The sequence below is a fragment of the Oncorhynchus mykiss genome, chromosome 13 (assembly GCF_057628025.1).
Source record: "Oncorhynchus mykiss isolate SJ-2025 chromosome 13, ASM5762802v1, whole genome shotgun sequence".
In the NCBI taxonomy this organism is placed as follows: Eukaryota; Metazoa; Chordata; class Actinopteri; order Salmoniformes; family Salmonidae; genus Oncorhynchus; species Oncorhynchus mykiss.
The window spans coordinates 49,926,099-49,946,430 of record NC_143034.1 but is presented as its reverse complement, the minus strand read 5'-3'; the positions used below and the strand labels follow the sequence as shown (position 1 = coordinate 49,946,430).

At 42.9% G+C, this 20,332-nt stretch overlaps 2 protein-coding genes across 40 annotated transcripts in view; one reads left to right on the top strand and one right to left on the bottom strand.

The window, feature by feature from the left end:
• Positions 1-674, top strand: part of LOC110486362 (glucosidase 2 subunit beta) — a 9,202-nt gene extending 8,528 nt beyond the window's left edge. For all 3 annotated transcript variants that reach the window (XM_021557889.3, XM_021557890.3, XM_090196435.1), the window contains exon 18: positions 88-674. The gene's annotated coding sequence lies outside the window, so the exon portion shown is untranslated. The remainder of the gene's footprint in view (positions 1-87) is intronic.
• Positions 557-20,332, bottom strand: LOC100136169 (ELAV-like protein 3). Of its 37 annotated transcripts, none has more exons than XM_090196442.1 (8): positions 19,770-20,332; positions 12,237-12,453; positions 11,959-12,062; positions 9,483-9,636; positions 7,479-7,707; positions 7,272-7,325; positions 6,835-6,873; positions 557-5,982 (listed from the first exon to the last, which is right to left on the bottom strand). In XM_090196442.1, exons 1-8 carry the CDS (start codon positions 19,785-19,787, stop codon positions 5,655-5,657), a joined length of 1,143 nt encoding a protein of 380 aa, XP_090052568.1. In that variant the 5' UTR covers positions 19,788-20,332; the 3' UTR covers positions 557-5,654. The 37 variants fall into 37 exon arrangements, with proteins under 37 accessions (XP_090052568.1, XP_090052565.1, XP_036796967.1 ...); XM_090196439.1 differs by having other exon boundaries at positions 557-6,003; positions 19,770-20,242; XM_036941072.2 differs by having other exon boundaries at positions 557-6,003; positions 12,216-12,453; positions 19,770-20,220.

The following is a 20,332-nucleotide window of genomic DNA, read 5'->3' as shown; positions in this document are numbered from 1 at the left end:
GTGCGACATTTCCAAGCGGTCAAAACCATTTTGTTTCTGAGATTTCTTGCCACGTCTGCTTGAAAATAACAGTCATTTCTCTCTCAGGTTTCTCTTTATGGACTACATGCTAGCCTCACCCTGTTCTGCTCTGCAACAACCAGCTGCTGCACTCAGGCTTCACAAACTGGAAGATGAAGATTCAAAATGGTTGCATGTTCTTTACTCCTACTTGTCTGTTGCTTTAACTTGTTTGTCTACGTTTAATGTTTCAATTAGATAAAAAAAATAGTCATTCCATTAACCAAAAAAAGGAAGTAGAATTTGAATATGCTGAATCATTTTCTCCTGTGTTCTACTTTGCCAATCAACAAAAGTTGTACTATCTAAGCAGGATAGTCAGTATAATTTTAACTATGCTATGTTGGCTCTAATACTACAGTAGATGATTATGCCAATGATGTGCATTATGACGATGGTGGGCAGTTTGTCTTATGCGCATCAATGGTTTTGCATTGTTACCCTCTGGAAATGACAACGCTCAATGTCATCTTGTAAAAACGACATGGGTCACTCAAGATTTGTAACCTTTTATTTTTTTTCTGGCATGTAAAGTACAAATAATTAAACAATTCCATGAAAAAGTCTTCAAGCGTCTTCAGCTGAAATCCCAGTAATAAATATCCTAAACTAAACTGAAAGGTTTATTTTCTTTGTTACATTTTGTCATTGTTCATTTGGTCATGTTTGGAAGTATGAGATTTTGATATCTTCCTACTGACATTGATACATTGATGCCAGTAGATCTGTTTTGATCATTTTCTCCTTTGATTTGTTCTACCATTCCAGGAAAATGTTGTAAGAATGTCACTAAGTTACTCTTGTGTCCCCTCTTCTAAATAAATAGACACAAAATACAGTTGGTCGAGAAACAGAAGAACCACTGACCCCTTTCCTATAGGAGTAACCCCCCCCAACGATGCTTTCCTCCTGGCTGCTGTTGGAACTACTGTACATAGAACTGATGTCATGTTGGAGTTCGGTACTATGGTCCTTCTAATAACTACAGTAGTTCTGTTCATCAGCAGTAGGAGGGAAAGCATGCTGAGTGCACATGGAGCCTCAGGCACTGCCTAAGGTCCAGGCTCCGCCCTGGAGCCTACAATAGGCCACACCCCAGGCCCAGCCCATGTCCTGACTGACACTCCCCAGGGTTCTCAGTGGCTGGAAAAACAAGACTGTGATTAGATTAAATAATCAAAAGGTTTTCATTTAACAAGACAAACAGAACACAGGCAGTAAAGGCATAACATCTAGCACACAGCATGTATGTTTATACACTTCAATTAGTTAAATATAGCAGTGCATTCTTTGACTATGGAGAACATTTCCAAATCGTACTTCTAAAGCTGTTTTTTTTTATCTATTTGTTCCCTTTTTAAGAAAGAAAATGTAACCACAATTTTGGCAAACTTAAAATCTTTTAAACTTGCAAATATAATGAAATAAACCATAAATATACACAAAACATACTTTATACGAGGCAATAATAAATAGTTTTTAAGTTAACAATAAGTTAAAACTACAAGCTTAAAGTCGCCCAAATAATACAAGTTTGTTGGCGCTATCTTGAATTTTCTGTTTAAATTATGTTGCAACAAAAGCTACCACAGACTTTTACAAACACAATTGAACACGTTTTGATTGAAATAAATGTCTAACTAAGTCTAAAATCTGCATACACTAAGAACTGCAACTAATTAAATAATGGAATGAAGAAAGAAAAAATACCCAATCAAAGCAACCAAATAAAATCTTGGACCCATGTGTGTCCCATATGGTAACGTCAACAACACAAATACGCTAAGTTAACATGTGAGTCTTGATATGTAAAAGAAAACAAATTACAGGAAAAATGATATTCTAAAATCGACGTGGGCTAAAACTGATGATATATTAGACAGTATCCCTTTCAAGGTCTTTTCAATTAAATTGCTCTTTTCATTCACCCAATAATAATATGCGGTTAGTTTTAGCTTGCATGTTCAGAGCACTAATCCAGGGCTGGGATTGTGGACATTTTCAGAGCTCTCCATCGGTGCTTGTTTGATTCTCTTTAATGAATCAGTGCATTAACACTTAGATTTCTTTACATTTGATCCTTCCGCCTTTTCCCCACAAACCATTTCAGTGTGATGTTTAATTTCTTTTTCTTTTAAAAAATATATATATCTTTTTGTTCTCAGTCAATATAAAAACAAAGCACATTGCACTTACTGTTCCATAGGAAAGTTTTTTTGTCTTTTTAGATGATTATTTATTGTTGCTCAAACGGTGCAGTACATTTGTCTCCTGCCATTGTCCTTGGCTCTCTACCATATGTAGGTGTGGGAAGAGAAGAGGGTCTCTGTATTGGCTGTGTAAGATGGGACAGTTTGTTGTTGCTCTAGTCTAGGGAGTGGCCTAGGGCCTGTTGTTGGTCTAGGGTGTGGCCTAGGGCCTGTTGTTGGTCTAGGGTGTGGGGAAGCTGGGCTGGAACTCTACCCCATATCACCAGTGGGACGGACTACTTCAACTGCAGCTCAACAACGTGGCCTATTTGCTGTTCTGTTCCCAAAATTCACATCTGGTCTCTTAAAGTGATGCTGTATCAGTCCTACTGTGCTACCTTCTCTTGAGTATGGACACAACTAATTGAATGGGGAAGGGAGGTGTGGAGTTAGATTATGACAGGGTGTTAATGTATGACATTTCATGTTTGTTTTGGTTGTCACACCACCAATATACTACTGGGGCACAGTAAGAAATGGAATGGTCAGAGTTAGACAGAGGCTGAGGGTTCAACTGAAACAGTGCTGTCATACTCTGATTAATTGGATTCCTGTTGTGAGCGGATGGTGTGAGTATTACAGTATTGAGGTTCAAGAGACACTTGTGTGGAACTGTCGTGGTTTTTGCTGAAAGGTGAATTCTTTGTTTACATTGTTGTAGGTTTGTGGTAAGCACCTGTGCAAATGGGCTAAATTATATCTACTCAACAGATATGTTAACCAAAAGATATTAGTCCATTCTGATATAATTTGATATGAACAACAGATATTTCTGCAAGCGCTATGGGGATTTAAAATGATAAGGGATCTTCATGCAATAAATGATAATGGTTTATAGAAGAATTATCAGGGGAGCCGTTAGTAATAGTATAGACTGAATTATTTCTTATTGACACTCATATTCCAAATTCTTTGGCGAAATCTTCATTCAAATAAACCTAATCATCTTTGCATTGAAAGGACGCTTTATTGAGAATCTACTTCAAGCCTTTCTGTTTCGAACCAGCCCAAGGTGTCTGTGAGGACTGACTGTCTTTACTGCAGCCTGATTTAAGTGTCTCCTGTGAAAGCGATAACACTTCACTGTACAATCATTGAAGCAACACTGAATGTACGCAACTTCAGAGAAAGTGATATGTGTTTGTCTAGTTTACACTCAAAGATTGCAGTATTAGTAATGCAGATTTGTCTCTGTAACGTTTGATGCCTAATCATTGAATTGGTTTGTGTTGATGTGTATTTGTTCTATTCCGATGTCTTTGTGTTTGCTATTTCAATAGTTTGTTTATAGGTTGTGGTTGAAAAAGTAAGGTTGTGTGAGAACTTTTCTTCATCGCCCCCTTCCCTCGACCCCCACCTATACACCGCATGCACGCGCTCATCCCTCTCAAAGATCAAAGGGCTTAAAATACAGCCATGCGGTGTCCCAGTTTTTCAGAGTTTTAAGAATCTGTAAAAATTCAGCACAAGGTCTTGTTCATTTTGTATGTATAAAAATAGATTTATCTCTAAAGTAATCCTTTCAAAGAGATGGTTGTCCTCTTTGGCTAACACAGCGTTATTTAGAAAAGCAAAAATGTCTTGAACACACTTTACCTTATTTAATCTATTATATGCAGATGTCTTTATATTGTAATCCTATCACTCCCCATGAAACGTCTCGTCAGATGTTTCTAACAGACAGTCGCCAAGACTATTTTGTTGTTATATTTTCATCAAGGGGTGTCATAAATTATTTCCATGGGTTTGTTGATATTTTTTAAATTCCAGCTAGGTGATAGTGCCGATCAGATGTTGCAAATCAACAAAAAATTATTTTTGAGTTTCCAATGTGAGATGAACAAACTTGTCACTGTTGGTTTCTGCAGGCTTGGTTTCTTCTATTTTGACAGGGCAGGCAGGGTTACAATGAGAGTGAATAGAAACTGATTCTCATGAGCTTCTATAAAGTGTCATATACGGGGTCTGAAGGAAACTGAGGAGTGTTTAGTAAACTGAGGAATAGGCAAGAAGCTGTCTCACCCTCTACGACTCAGTGAGGAGATATCACTGCTCAGAGTCATAACGGAATCTCAACCTAAGTCAAAACTACCGTCCTCTCGATCTGATCTGTGCGTAATGGTGATGTTGAGCCTACTTAGCCAGGCCAATCATTTCCACTGAATTGTAAAAACCTTCTCATTCCCTTGGAGGGGTGTTATATCTAGTTGGGTGTTTTGGTAAAGTGGCTCTGTGATTTTGGTGAAATGACTGCTCTAAACTCACGGTCCCTAGTCTCTCAGAGAATTGTACATGAACACTGTCTCCATGGGAACACTAGCTGGGACAATGTTCTACGTTGTTCACACAGACAGCTCTGCTTGTGGTGGAATCCATCCATTCTACTCTGAATAGAAGAACCAGAGTGAAAAAAATAGATGTCAGTGATGTGTTGTTTCCCCCCTAACAGGGCTGATGTGTGACTGTGTTGTGTTGTGTAGTGAGGGTGTAATTCTGGTGGCCTTCAGGCTGCTTGTCTTTGTGACCAGTATCTGTTCAGTCTGATAACCTAAATCGTATGGGATCTGTCCTTATTAGGGTAGAGAAACTGCCCTAAAGCTAGTCACAACCTACCTAATGTTGAGCCAGGAAACAGTAGTCAAAGTTTCTAGAAAATGCTTACATACTCGGCTATTATAACCACCTTAAATATTGAATATATAGTTATATTTTAATATACGTATATAAGAGAACACTGTTTTTAATTAATTTTCTTTGATCTAAAAAAAATCACTGATTCAAAATGCCCAAGTGTAAAAAAAAAAGTGACTACACTCTCTCCAGCAAGATAATGGGATAGTTCGTGGGGTAAGAGTTTAGGGTTTAAATTGCACATGTTTGTAGTTCATTTTAGATTTTTGATCATTTTGTTTCAGCAGTTTTTGTCATTATTTGCCTGAATTCAATCAAAGCACTCAGCACACATTCTCTGTCACATTCGTTAGACTGTCTCCCTCATCGAGGCCTCTTACCCCCACCCCCAGAGACCAACTACACAACGCACCCCCACTAATTCAATCCAGGCAAACGTAGGGAAGGACTAGCATGTTGTGTAAAGAGAAAAGAAAAACTCTACTAGTGTATTTGTTTGAAACTCTGACTTTGTGTATGTTTGTATGTGTAAATATGTCTAATAGTGTGTGCATGTCTGATAGTGTGTGTATGTATGTGTATAGGGCTGTGTATGGGTGAGTGTGCATCAGAGAGAGAGACTCAGTCCAGGCCCATGTAGAGTGATAGTAACAGGGAGCTCAGTGGCGCTCCCTGCTGGCTGAAGGAGCTGGCGTCAGCTAACAGCTCTCTCTCTCAGGCCTTGTGTTGCTTGCTGGTCTTGAAGGAGACCTGCAGCACGCGGTCTCCCAAGCGGTAGCCGTTGAGACTAGCGATGGCCATGGCTGCCTCGTCATAGTTGGTCATGGTGACGAAGCCGAAGCCCTTACATTTGTTGGTGGTGAAGTCACGAATGACCTTGACGTTTGTGACGGCGCCGAAGGGCCCAAACAGCTGCCACAGGACGCTTTCGTCAGCCTCGGGCGATAGGTTGTAGACGAAGATGCACCAGCCGGCTCCGGTAGGCCCGGTCAGGTTGACTCCCGCCAGGCTGGTCATGCTGTCGATGGTGATGGGGGAGAACCTAGGAAGAAGAGAGGGAGAACTACATTGGGTGTCATTCTGAAGTTCCACACAGCAATCATCTTTCTATATACTGGCCATGTTTCTAGCTATGATATGCGCTGAAGGCTTGGTAGTCGGAGGGGCATGGAGTCTGTCTGGTGACCCAATCGATCTCCATCCCCACTTTTTCTGCAGTGAGTAGATAGATAAATATATGTGTGGGCAGGGCACCACAGTGGTTCCAGACTACCTGCTTCCACACAAAACAGCACACCGCTTCTATGACACACAAACACCCACGCTCTGCATATTTTAGTCATAGTCTCTGCTGACCAAAGCCTCTGCGAAGATTAGACACAGAAATCACAATGTTTAACGGAAATCACAATATTGAACAAAACACAGAAACCTAGAGAGGGATGAAAGCAAATTCGAATCAAATCATAGGAAAATTGGAGCAAACAGAAGAAGACGCAAACTCAATCTGGTATGTCCATGCTGGCGGAATAAAGGGGACATTAAAGCAAAACCGAAACTGATAATGTTAGTTCATAAAGAAATACACACACATCAGATCCATTACGTAATCAAACCAAAAGATTATAAACAAAGCCATGCCAGAATACCCTGCTGTTAGACAACCCTAGACACTGCATATTTAGATGTGTTATACTGTCTGGACTGGTTGTTACATAACTTCTCAGTTTAATGGGCAGTGTGAATAGGGAATTAGGGAACATTTTCATAATCTGTCATTTCAAGGTGAAGGCAGCAGGTGGTATTCCAGTCACTTTGTTTGAGGTTTGTTCTTAGGCATGGATGTTTTTTTTGTATCTTTTTTTATTTTACAAAGTACACCTTTGGCATTTACCTCTTGACTCCGTAGCTGGCGTTTAGTAAATTGTCGAGTCTGCAACGCAAGAGGGAGAAATGAAGGGGGTGGAGAGGTTAGTGGTGAGGTCTGAGAGGAGGAAGGCCTTTTAACATGCTGCTCCTGCTCCTCTGCCAGCTGGCCTCCAGAGGGCGCCCTTCACTGTACTGTAGAGGAGCCGTCTGTCTATCCCAACAGCAACCCATCACAGAGCTCACGTCCTAGCCTTGGCGAACCACAACAACGCACTATGCAAATCAGTTTGTGTGTGTGTGTGTGTGTGTGTGTGTGTGTGTGTGTTGGAGATCTGCATTATCTGATTCATTTAAATGTAATTTCGTCATCTTGTTTAGTAGATATTATGTTATTTGACTGGTTTGGAGCACTTTGCTTTGTTTTCATTTGATTTGTGCTTTGATACATTGGGGGTCTCTTACATTGGTTTTGTGCTGTTATTTGGATCTGGTCCCTTTCCAAATGGAGGGATGAGGCTGCAGTTTAAAAGAAAGTCAAGAAAAAAGAGGGAGAGAAAGAGAGGAAGATAGGATGAGCGAGCGCCGTAGTGCTCGTTCCAGCAGGGCAGGTGTGTCGGGTCAGATGACAGACAGGTCAGAGCAGGGATTGGGTGGTGGTGGGGGCAGTACCTGAAGCGCTGGGTCTGGTGGTGCAGAGGGCCAGTGTAGCGGCGTGCAGCGGTCTGGTACAGCTGGGTGAGCAGGGCCTGGCCCGTCTTCTGGCTGGGGTTGTTGGCGAACTTCACCGTGATGGGTTCGGCTGCGCCCAGGGGCTTCTGGCCATTCAGGCCCTTGATGGCCTCTTCCGCCTCGTTCCGCTTGTCAAACCGGATGAAGCCCACTCCTCGCGATATACCTGCTCCGGGGTCAGAAAGCAAGCTAATGTTAGCACCTGAGGGGTGAGGAGGGGTGAGTCATGACTCTGACTTGGTCCAATGAGATGGGAAAGGTTAGAGTAGGGTTAGAGTTGGTTAGGGGGAGGTAAGTTAGAGTAGGTAAGAATAAGTCCATGGTAGGTCAGGGGTATGTTAGAGTAGAATTAGGGTAGGTCAGGGGTACGTTAGACTAGAGTTAGGGTAGGTCAGGGGCACTTTAGACTAGAGTTAGGGTAGGTCAGGGATACGTTAGACTAGAGTTATGGTAGGTCAGGGGTACGTTAGACTAGAGTTAGGGTAGGTCAGGGGTATGTTAGAGTAGAGTTAGGGTAGGTCAGGGGTACGTTAGAGTAGAGTTAGGGTAGGTCAGGGGTATGTTAGAGTAGAGTTATGGTAGGTCAGGGGTATGTTAGAGTAGAGTTAGGGTAGGTCAGGGGTACGTTAGAGTAGAGTTATGGTAGGTCAGGGGTACGTTAGACTAGAGTTAGGGTAGGTCAGCGGTACGTTAGACTAGAGTTGAGGTATGTTAGAGTAGAGTTAGGGTAGGTCAGGGGTACGTTAGACTAGAGTTAGGGTAGGCCAGGGGTATGTTAGAGTAGAGTTATGGTAGGTCAGGGGTACGTTAGAGTAGAGTTAGGGTAGGTCAGGGGTACGTTAGAGTAGAGTTAGGGTAGGTCAAGGGTATGTTAGACTAGAGTTAGGGTAGGTCAGGGATATGTTAGAGTAGAGTTAGGGTAGGGTATGTCAGGGGTACGTTAGATTAGAGTTAGGGTAGGTCAGGGGTATGTTAGAGTAGAGTTAGGGTAGGTCAGGGGTATGTTAGAGTTAGAGTAGGTCAGGGGTACATTAGATTAGAGTTAGGGTAGGTCAGGGGTACATTAGATTAGAGTTATGTTAGGTCAGGGTTATGTTAGATTAGAGTTATGGTAGGTCAGGGGTACGTTAGATTAGAGTTAGGGTAGGTCAGGGGTACGTTAGATTAGAGTTAGGGTAGGTCAGGGGTATGTTAGACTAGAGTTAGGGTAGGTCAGGGGTATGTTAGAGTAGAGTTAGGGTAGGTCAGGGGTATGTTAGAGTAGAGTTAGAGTAGGACACTGGTATGTCAGATTAGAATTAGGGTAGGTCAGGGGTACGTTAGAGTAGAGTTAGGGTAGGTCAGGGGTATGTTAGATTAGAGTTAGGTTAGGTCAGGGGTAAGTTAGATTAGAGTTAGGGTAGGTCAGGGGTATGTTAGAGTAGAGTTAGGGTAGGTCAGGGATACGTTAGATTAGAGTTAGGGTAGGTCAGGGGTATGTTAGACTAGAGTTAGGGTAGGTCAGGGGTATGTTAGAGTAGAGTTAGGGTAGGTCAGGGGTATGTTAGAGTTAGAGTAGGTCAGGGGTATGTTAGATTAGAGTTAGGGTAGGTCAGGGGTATGTTAGAGTAGAGTTAGGGTAGGTCAGGGGTACGTTAGATTAGAGTTAGGGTAGGTCAGGGGTACGTTAGATTAGAGTTAGGGTAGGTCAGGGGTATGTTAGAGTAGAGTTAGGGTAGGTCAGGGGTACGTTAGATTAGAGTTATGGTAGGTTAGGGGTACATTAGACTAGAGTTATGGTAGGTCAGGGGTAGGTTAGACTAGAGTTAGGGTAGGTCAGGGGTACGTTAGAGTAGAGTTAAAGTAGGTCTGGTGTATGTTAGAGTAGGTCAGGGGTACGTTAGAATAGGCTAATGGTAGGTTAGAGTAGGGGTCAGTTGCGCCAGAAGTGAGTTAAGGCTGTACCTGTAACCTGGTCCACCAGGATGCGGGAGGTGATGATGCGTCCGTACTGGGAGAACAGCTGCTCCATGTCCTTCTGGGTCATGGTCTTAGGCAGACCGCTCACATAGAGGTTGGCATCACGGATAGATGCTGAACTGGGACGGGCGTACGATACCTACAGCACATCAAAGAAACACACATTTTAATACTGATATCAAATCAAAGGTTTCCCATATCTTTACATAAAACCATATAGTCATTTTTTTATTTACCCAGGTAAGTTGAGTGAGAACACATTCTCATTTACAACAACAACCTAGGGGAATAGATGAATGATCCAATTTTAAACTGGGGATGATTAGGTGACATTATGAGGGCCAGATTACCAGGGTTAACACCCCTACTCTTACAATAAGTGCCATGGGATCTTTAAGTGACCACAGAGAGTCAGGACACCCATTTAACATCCCATCCAAAAGACAGCACTTTACACAGGGCATGTCCCTAGTCACTGCCTTGGGGAATTGGGATATTTTTTTTAGACCAGGGGAAAGAGTGCCTCCTACTGGCCCTCCAACACCACTTCAAGCAGCATCTGGTCTCTCATCCAGGGACTGACCAGGACCAACCCTGCTTAGCTTCAGCAAAAAGCCAGCAGTGGGATGCAGGGTGGTATGCTGCTGGCCTTGTAGCCATGCATGAATATTCATTTTACTCGTCTTTTTTGTCAATGTGTGTGACTGTTTTTTGGAACGCTTTGTGACTGATTGTGTCCACCGTTGTGCAAAGTTAACATTAGTATTCTATGGTGAGACTATAGTGTGACTTAGATTGATTATGAAAATGTCTACACATTAATGCGTTGGCGTGTATGAAAGCCAGTGAGAGAGTATGATAGATAGTGAGAGTCAGTGCATTGTTGTGAGTGGTCTGTCTGTTTGTTTCAGATGGAGGGAGAGGGAGCAAGTGTTGCCAGAGATAGGCTGATCTCCCCTCCCTCTCCTGCCTCTTTCCTTTGTTTCCAGCCTCGAGGGAGAACAGCTCCACTGGCAACCAGCAAACAATATAAATAGATCACAAGACAGCATCCCCGACTGTCAACTCACTAAAACATTCACTCCTTATTATATAAACACATACTCGCATATACAAGTACAGTATAACTTGAATGAATGTGTTTTAGATATAAATATGGGACATTTCTAGTGACAGTTAACATTTAGATTGACATGTCCAGACAATATAGAGTATTATCATGCCTCGCACAACACATAGCCAATGGATGTATTTGACCCATTGAGTGTAGAGAGTAAAGTTTTCCTCATTCTAAATGGTGCAGTGAGTGTGCAGGACTCCAGTATTGTGTACAATGCGCGTGGACAGGGTGTGTGATGGAGTGATTGGGGGTGCTAGAGAATGGGAGAGGGGTAGCGGAGGCTTCCCTATAATTAACCCTCTCCCTTTCTCTCCCACAGTACAGATGGTGCCTGCAGCCCATATGGCCCCTAATCCTGCCATTGGCATTCTGCTCCCCAAGCTACTCCCTACCCTTTACTCCTCCTGCCCCCTCCCGCCATCTTACAATGCTTTGGTGGAAATATGACATTTGCTTGGTCATTGTTTTATGGCTGTATAATATTCATTGATTTTCAAAATAGCCCTCCTGATAATATAAATATATATATATATATTTTAACAATTGTAATAACAACATTAACAACAATATCAATAACAACCACAAAATGTATACATTTTCTGTCATTTATATCGGCCCAATTATTTTGATATCATATTACTAACAGTAGTAATAATGTTATTATTGCCCCCTAAATACAATATGTGTATTTGTACAGTAACGTAACTGAAATAAGGATTAACAATATGATTGCCACCTGTCTGTATAACTCCAACAGCCCAACCCAGCTCCTGATGCTGTTGACTCTCTCTGCCCCAGTCTTTCAGAAGTCTGATTTGAACTAAGCCTGCACTTTATCCCAATCTATGATCTACTTTGATCAGGTGGGAGGAGGGGGGCCGGAGGGACGGATGGAGTAGTGTTTAATCTGCCCCCCTCACCTCCTCCCCCTCCCACTCCTTCCCCCCATCCATATTGGGGACAAAGAAGCCCCCTAATTAGGCCAGATTGGAGGCAGATGGGGGAGCCTGAACTGACCCCCGTGCCCCACAGTGAGACTCCCTGATTACATTTCCATCACAATCACCTCTGCATGCTGCTAGCCCCTTGCTTTCTGACCTCCACTCTCCCTCTCTCCACTCTCCCTCTCTCATTTCTTGTTCTGCTCACTTCCTTTGTTCCTGCGACCCCTCCTGTTTTTTCCTCCTTCCCCTCTTGTCACGTCTGCCTCTCTCTGCCTCTCTCGCCACCTCCCTTTCTTTGAGTTGCTCCCTGCCTTTCTCCTGGTCTTCCGCAGCGTATTGAAGCAGTGAAGATGGAGAGTGGCGCAGGTTGAAAAGCAGGAAGGACAGGTGCTCTTACCTTAATTGTTTTGGTCTGCAGTTTGAGACCGTTGAGAGTGTTGATGGCCTTGTCTGCGTCATTGGGATCCACATAGTTTACGAACCCATAGCCCAAACTCTGGCCTAAATCGTTGAAAACAGATATCGATAATGGTCCTTTAGAAACTGCTTTTGCACCAAAATAACTGTACCAACAGGTACATATGCTGTATGTGATTATTTGTTATCCTCCAACTAGAAATAGATTTGGTTTGTCTGTCTATTCATCAACTGTACCTGCTGAAGCATCATGAATACCTGTAATCTTGTCTCGGACCAGTTTGCAGGATTCGATCTCTCCAATGCTACCGAACAGGCTCTTGAATTCCTCCTGGGTCATGTTCTGAGGCAGGTAGTTGACGATTAGGTTGGTCTTGCTGTCGTCTGTGGCACCGTTGGTGCTGATGACTGGCCCGTTAGGCAGGCTGGTTCCGCTCGGACCGTTGGACACCTGGGTTTCCATGGTGCTGATTATCTGCTGAGGAAAAGGAAGAATATAGAACCCTGTGTACAAATAATATACATCTGCAGTAATAACACACAGTAGAGTAATGGTGGGCTGTTGTTAGTAGGCCTTTAATATAGGCCCATTGAATGAATGTCCGCTCTGTCATTGTCAGCTATGGAAGAGGTCAGATATCAGCTGAGGGGGTGGAAGGATGCGAGGCAGGGATAGCAGTAGGCTACACACAGACCCCTCTCTACCCCCCCTCCTGCTCTTTCTCTCTCTCGCTGCCTCTGGCCCTGCAGATGTCACAGTCCTTTTTCCCCGTTTCCTCCTCCCATCCCCCAGCCTCCATCCATCCATCCAGCCACAGAGTCGAACAGCATTACATCATTACAGGGTCCTAAGTATTGGTGGTGGTGGGGCAGGTGGAGCAGTGGGCGTTGGGACGGGGAGGTTGACATGGCAGACAAAAGAGAAAGTGACATTGTCTAATCTGCTCAGGCCTAACGTCTCTGAAGGCTGTCATGTAGCCACATGGAACGTTTCAACCCCAAAAATACATTCTGGCTTTTAGTGTGCTCACTTTCTTTTGTAAGTGCGTGTTTTGTGACTCTGACTCAAACTGTGGATGGAGTGAGTGAGTGTGTATTTGTGCCCACTAGAGGTGTGTTGGTGTCATTGTGTGTTGCTCTGGAGTACACCATGTTGCTTCATTTGACCCACAGGGGATTGTCTTCATGGAACAGCTGTGTGTGCAGGTCAGAAACTAAACTTCCCGCTATCTCTCCTTTTCTCTCCCTCTCTCCCTGCTCCATCTATTCCATTCATCCGCTCCTCCTTTTCACCATTCTGTCTCGAATATAACTTTCTTTTGACAGACTGTGTAAACAAGCTAGTACAAATATGTCCTCCCTGTACTACTGGCCTCCTGGGCTCAACCCAAACTGATACAAATATTTTGGCTCCCTGTTCCATTTCCTGGTATAGTGTACCTGGGAAGAGTGGTTTAAATAAGTACCATTATTCAGGCTGGTATCTGTGAGCCTGGCTGGCATGGTGACTGCAGGTCTCTGACTGGTGGGTGTTATAAGGCGTCTACCGCCAAAGCTCCAGAGGTCTCACAGTGTAGCCTAAGCTTCTAGAATTATTTGAGGAAGATACAATATTACCAGCAGTTTTACTACTGTTTGTCTGTTGTTTTGGTTATAGTCTATGTTCGTCATTTTCCCTTTTGCGTGGCAGGGTTTACTTTTGATGTTTATCCATTCAACTTAATGGAGGAGACTGAGTAGTGTTCCTTTCCCCTGCTATGGACATATTACTCTAAAAGCATTCAATGCTTTGATGATATTCCCCAAGCCCTGGTGTAGCTCTTAGTGTCCCCCATCTTGTTTCCCCCCTCCGTGCTCATGCCCCTCTCTGTCTCTCTCTCTCCTCTGTCTCTGTCTCTCCTCCTTCTAACCTGATTTCTGCCTTGAGCTGTACCTTGAACCATGTTGCCCAGGTAACAGCGGCTTCAAGACTGTTGCTAATGGCTGGCTGACTTTTGGTTGTGTGTGTGTGTGTGTGTGTGTGTGCGCGTGTGCGTGTGTGTGCGTGCGCATGTGCGTGCGTGCGTGGACAGAAAGATAGAGGCAGAGAGAACGAAATAATCCATCTCTGTTGGGCAGATATTGTTTTTCTCCATGTATTAATATTCGATGGCTTTGCGGAAGCGGAGAATATATTTAAGTCAAATTGACATTGACAAGGAGAGAACATCAGAGGGAGAGGAAGCGGGAGATGGAAAGGGAGTGAATTATGACAGCCTAAAAATAAAACACTGCAAACACACATAGCTAAGCAGCACATGAGAGCTGCTGCAAAGTAGACTAGCCATCCATCATACAGTACACATGTTATGGGCTTCTTTGGTCTCGACTAGAGCGGTATGATCTGCTGATCTAGGGACTGCACTGGAACAGAACATGGACAGGGGGTTCTACAATGCCCAGTTAAAAGATCATCCTTCATGCATAATGGGAAAGAACAAATAGTCCACATGGGTATGATAAATAGATTCATAAAATGCATCTATCTAATATGTGTCACCATGTAACACACAAACGTCCGAAACGAATAGAAATATGTATGTTTTCTGAATTTACCACAGAACGGACCAAATAGTACAGCCCTTTGCAGAAAGACACTAAATCCCAGCAAATTTGACTTGTCAACTGAAATAGACCTCAGTGTGGCAGTCCAGGCATCCACAGTGACAAGTTCTAAAGTTATATAATTCCCAGGCTCAGACTGGCCACAGACACACAGAGGGAGAGACTGGCTGACACAAGCAACATCTAACATCACCCTGAGATCTCCATGCCAACAAGCAGGAGGATGACAAAAACAGAATAGAGTGCTTTTAGGATGCTACAAATAGAACAAGTCGTAATTTTCATCAGAACATGTTAGCCTTTACAAAGAAATTAGTGGAAAATATCAACTACATCCATAACAATATCCAAGTACTGATATGGCAAGGATGTAGGCAATAACCCATCAGGTCATAGATAAAGGCCCAACCAGCCCACCTCTGATAGGCTAATTCTGTTAATGAATTCTGTTGCTAATCATGATGAATGACAACAAAGAGAGTAACCACACACAAACGCATTAAACACACAACCCCCAACACTTTCAGATTTCTGCTGTTGGTGGGGCCAGCTCTTCTTCTCCTTGTCCCGGCACTAGATGTGCCTTTCTTTTTCTATTTCTGGGACCTGAGAGATCTCCCTTAATATTTAATGGACTGCATCATCAGCATCGCCTACACATGGACCCAGACTCGCACGCAAACAAGAGCCCAGAGCCCTACCTCCTCTCCTCTCTCTGCCTGCCGAGTGGAGTGAGCACAGCACACAGACCACCTACACTTGACAATGCTCAATTACAAAACACAGCAACATTACATGACCCAAATGTAAATACAGATACGGGCAGCGTCGTCTTCTTCAAATTGTCTTTCTCCTTGTCTATATACATGACTGCTGTTGCTTTCCTACAAATGGAAGATGAAGACCTGTCCTAAGAGGAAAAGCAGCAGTCTGCCACATACAGTATTCAGGCCAGCTTTTGTCATGTCCCGATAAAGGTCAAAGCATATGATGTGATTACCCTTTACGGAAATCACTGTAATTGTATCAGCCAGAAGACTGTGTTCAGATGGAACTGAGATTCTCATGCTAGGCCTCATTGTTCCTAAGTGTACTAATGGGAATTAAGCACAGGTCCATACATTGGAGTCCATACATTGGAGTCAAGACTGCTCTCTACATTCTAAAAAGGGACTTGTCATTAGATTCTTCTGATAATGTCAAATGTGCTTTGCATCGACTCGTTTCATGTTCAGGAACATTCCTAGCATAAAAAAAGAACATTGCTCTGAAGATTGTTATCCGTAAATCAATCCCAAGATAAAATAAATCAGGTTGTGGCAGTAACAAATAAATAGCAAAGAATGGCAGTAGCAAAGAATGGCAGTAGCAAAGAATGGCAGTAGCAAAGAATGGCAGTAGCAAAGAATGGGAGGTCAGGAAGAGGCCTCTGCTGATCTACCTACTGATATGGGGAACTATATTACTGCTACACACACTTCCTGTTAGTGCTACCACTGGTGACAACACTGTCATTCATGGGTGATGCAGTCGCACTGTACTGGGCGAGTCGTGGAAAAAAACCTCTATCTCTGAGTGAGATAATGTAAGAGAGAGAATTAAAAAAGGTTATTTCCTGTTGGCAACAACACCATCAGAAAATAATAGGTTCTGAATATTTCATGTTATTTAGGAGTTGTTGGGTTCTCTTTTTCATCAGTAAAACCCTATTGCAGACACCGTTGTACCACAATACAACCCGCCTAAAATGGTAGTGCATTAGTCTCATTTGAGTAACTTGAACACGAGGAAATACATTTGAAAATCTAATTTCATGGAACCACCAAAGACAGGGGATTCACTAAACTACGGTTTAGCTCAAGAGAAAGGCCTCGATTTTCAATGCTTTTTCCCTCTTTCTCATCCTGGTTTTTAAAATATACATCAATCATTCTTTTGGAAGGCCTGAATCGCAAGTGGATTCTAGGCTGGGGTTGTAAATGGGCCTTCTAAATAACACAGATTACAGGATTATCCTGAACAAAAGGCATTAGCCACACTCTCTACAGCTTAAAGGGATCATGGTGGCAGCTGTAAAACAACAGGACAACACAAGTCACAGCCCAACACTCACAACCTTAGCCTTCATACAGTCAGTAACTAATATTCTGCACTAACACTCATTTTTAATAGATCTATGTATATATCGTTTTCTTTCAGTGTTATATTAGGATGTGATATTTTAAAATAATTCCCCCGTTTGTCAATGCATTTTATGACACAGACATAATCCATGTTGCAAATTCCCTGTGAGTGTGTTTGTGTGTGTAGCTTTCGTTGAAACCAGGGGCGCTATCCAGAGTGCTGAAGTAGGGAGTGGCTTTCAGGCGATTCCGTTTGAGGCCAGAATGCATTGTCCAAAGCATCGAGCCTTTTCTGTGACATTTCAAAATGCTTCATTCGCTTCTTTTCACGCATTTAAAAATGTTTGCATTTATATTACACAACATCGTCTACCCCTTCCCCTTATTTTGTGAAAACAAGACATGTGCGCTCTGTAGGAATTCACAAACCCTAGCGCCTTTTTGCTGAATAAAGGTATTGAAACAACCAAACAAAAGAGCCACCCGTTCCTCCTCTTCTCGCGCGCAGAGACTATGGCAGCTCTATGAATATTAATGTAAACAGTAGCGCTTTGTGTCATGGCCAGGGGCTGCAGGACGCTCCGGGAACAATGAACGCCACAATTGCCAACATCATTTCGCTTCAGTAAGTCAATCATACGCCTAATAATAATAATAATAACAATAATAATGTACAACATATATTTTTAGGACATATTAAGAGGGAAAAATCTAATTCGGCCTACAAAATGATATTCGCTCAGTTTAGTAGATATTTTCTTTGTTGCTGTATTATTTCCACGACCATGGCTGTCAATTACTTCAATTTACGAGGACAGTAGTAGGCTTGGTTATACCATGCATGACTTTCGTGACAACATGGCATTTGAGGTCTCTTATTCTTATGTAGGCCTACGAGTCTATTTCAGTTCCCTATCTTGAAGTAAATCTAGAGTATTTCAAAATAAATCTAAATCTATTTAGGCTAAACCTGATTTTGCCCTCCAGTCATACTCCATTGGTGGATTGATTTTCTAGACGAAATCATTTGACAATACATGTGAATACAGGATACATCTTATATTATAAACTCATAGCGTCAGTTCTATTTAGGCTCGTTTACACTTTGGTGGCCTCTGCTGTCCTTGTCCTTGAATCGCGGAAGTGCCCCGGGAAGGTTATCTGACTCAACTGTTTTATTTGCTTGGCACTGCGGTACAGGCAATGCTCACGGAGGACTGCGGAACATGTGGACAGGAGCTATAGGCCTACGTGCATGACGCTGACTGGGCTCTGGGCCTGCCTGTTAGCCCAGCTCCACGGGCAAACACTGATGAAATAGAAATAGGCTACTATTCAATAAGGACAGCTGAAACATACTGAGGCTATAGGTCTAAGTAATTATCAAGTGGACTATCGATTGAAATAATTGCATTATTATGATCTCAAAGATTTAGGACTTGCAAAATAAGTCTGCTCTTCAGTTTATAAACATGGTTGTGCTCGTGCTGTATTATGTAGGCTACTATATTTTATTTTGGGCCTACACGACCATCGCAGTAGGCTACCAAGTCCGATGGAATGGTCATTCGATAATTTATGTTGGCCTATAATGCGTATAATTTCTAAATGGCCGTATTTGTGTTTTTGGTTGCAACAAATTATTATATCCCTTTGGATATTGTAGCAGCCTATTGTTTAAAATAGAAAATGTGGTTCTACCTGCACCTGTCATTAAAATCTGTAAATTAAGTCGATAGAACATAGGCATAAAGCCTACCTGATAAATATATAGCATTTTATATAAAGCATAAATATAGAGCAAAAAAAGTAGTTATTTAATCACATTTGATATATTTAGCTTGCTCCTTGCACGCCGGATTTACTAAACCATGAGAACAACACAACGGTAAATCATTCCACCTGCTGACAGGAATAAATTGGAGGCAGCGTCATTAAGTCAAGAGGATGTTTGGAGATGAAAGCTTTGAGACCAATAGCCAGCGCGTGCCATCATTACGCGCTCGAGTCCAGCAGAGGCACGCCCAATTCGGCCGTCGGCTATGAGCTAGGCTAATTTAACGCTGCTAAGGCTACATAAACCCTTTAACAGGCGTGATTCAAATGGGCGCTAGTTTTTTTTTAAATAAGTGTTATGATGGATGGGTAAAAATGGGCTCGTAAAAAAAGAAAACGCTAGTCGCCATCCCTCGTTTCGCGGCCTCTGAAATTTCCATCCCATTTACTCCGTTGCATCGCAACAAGAACCCTTAGGAATTTTGACTTGCCTGATTCAATCCAAATCAATGTATCCGTAATCCCCCCTCCCCCTCACTGAGTGACTCGACCCTTTTTCTCTGCCTTGCTCTCGATGGGCCCTCAGCCTCCGAGGCATCATGTTTTGTCTCAGAAATCCGTCTCAAGCATCCATGTGCTGTGCCAGGCAGGGCAGGCGGAGAAAGACATTCCTCCCCCCACTACTCTCTACGCCGCTCAGCAGCAGCAGACGCACGCGGCCTCAGCACCCTCTGCCCCCTACGCCCTTATCGAAAAATGTGTATACAAATAATGCAGCCATGGATTTTGATATAGCCTTGGGCCTATGATAAGCAAATATATCGTCCTCTATAAAATGGCAGAATAAATCATTTTGCTCTCCAGCGTCGAAGATGCAGGCAGGGATGGAGCCTCGCGCAGGCAGCCGTGGCGCATCGCTCAGCATGACATTACTAATTGCCAGCATCGATCGTTAATCTTGTCAAGACAATATCCCATAACCGCGTGAGCAGTAGTATAAGCCTATTTAGGCCACTATAGCTTACAAATATTGTGTGTAATACATGTGTGTTTGTTTATACCAGTATTATAGCTAGCTAGCCTATCAAAGATACCATATTGTATCATATTCAATATGTGTATATATATATACATAGGGCTATATGCATGCATGTATATATGTTTGTGTACAATACAATCAAGTGGAAAACAAAGGGTCTGCGCTCCAGAATGTAGCCTATACAATGCATGCTGTTGCTACAACATCCACCATCCTTGCAAATAGAAGAGAAAAATGAGGCATACATACAGTAACCATTCTTGACATACAATGAGAGTGATCTAGGTCCTTCTTCGTTTCGCAGGTCTTCAAGCCGTAGGTTGAGTCAATACTATGATCTGTGGTCTTTATATTAGCTGGCCTGTGTATTTACTGTGGAGAGGCCCGTGTCCAAATCCAAAAGAAAAAAAAGAAAAAAGGAAAAAAGACAATGTTCACCAGGGGAATCTCAGCCCTTGGAGATTGGTAGGTGTCCTCTGTAGGGTGAAAATGAGGAGAAAGGGGTTTTCTTCAGGATGATGATGAGGGAGAGCTTTCTCTCCGAGTGGCGTGGGCGACAGTTCAGAAAAAAGAGAAGCAGTGATCCCCAGCAGGGTGTGTCCAGGGGAGGGTGTTGTGGTTCGGCTGTGTTCTGTGTGTAATATTCCCAGCTCCTCTTGCAGTCTCCTTCTGTGCCTCTGCTGCAATGTTCTTCTTTTATGCGTCCTTCTGGCTGGCAGAGCGCGCTCCTGATTGGCTAATTGTGCAGGGAGGGTACTACACAGCAGCCATTGCAATGCGCTCCTCTCCCATTATCCCCTTCAGGAGAGATC

Excerpts from the sequence above, each read along its gene's own strand:
- LOC100136169 (XM_036941071.2), bottom strand. Across the intron at positions 12,063-12,215 it reads TATTCATGATGCTTCAGCAG|GCCAGAGTTTGGGCTATGGG; the intron begins GTACAGTTGATG and ends TCAACGATTTAG. Across the intron at positions 7,326-7,478 it reads CACCAGACCCAGCGCTTCAG|CCTCATCCCTCCATTTGGAA; the intron begins GTACTGCCCCCA and ends TTTAAACTGCAG.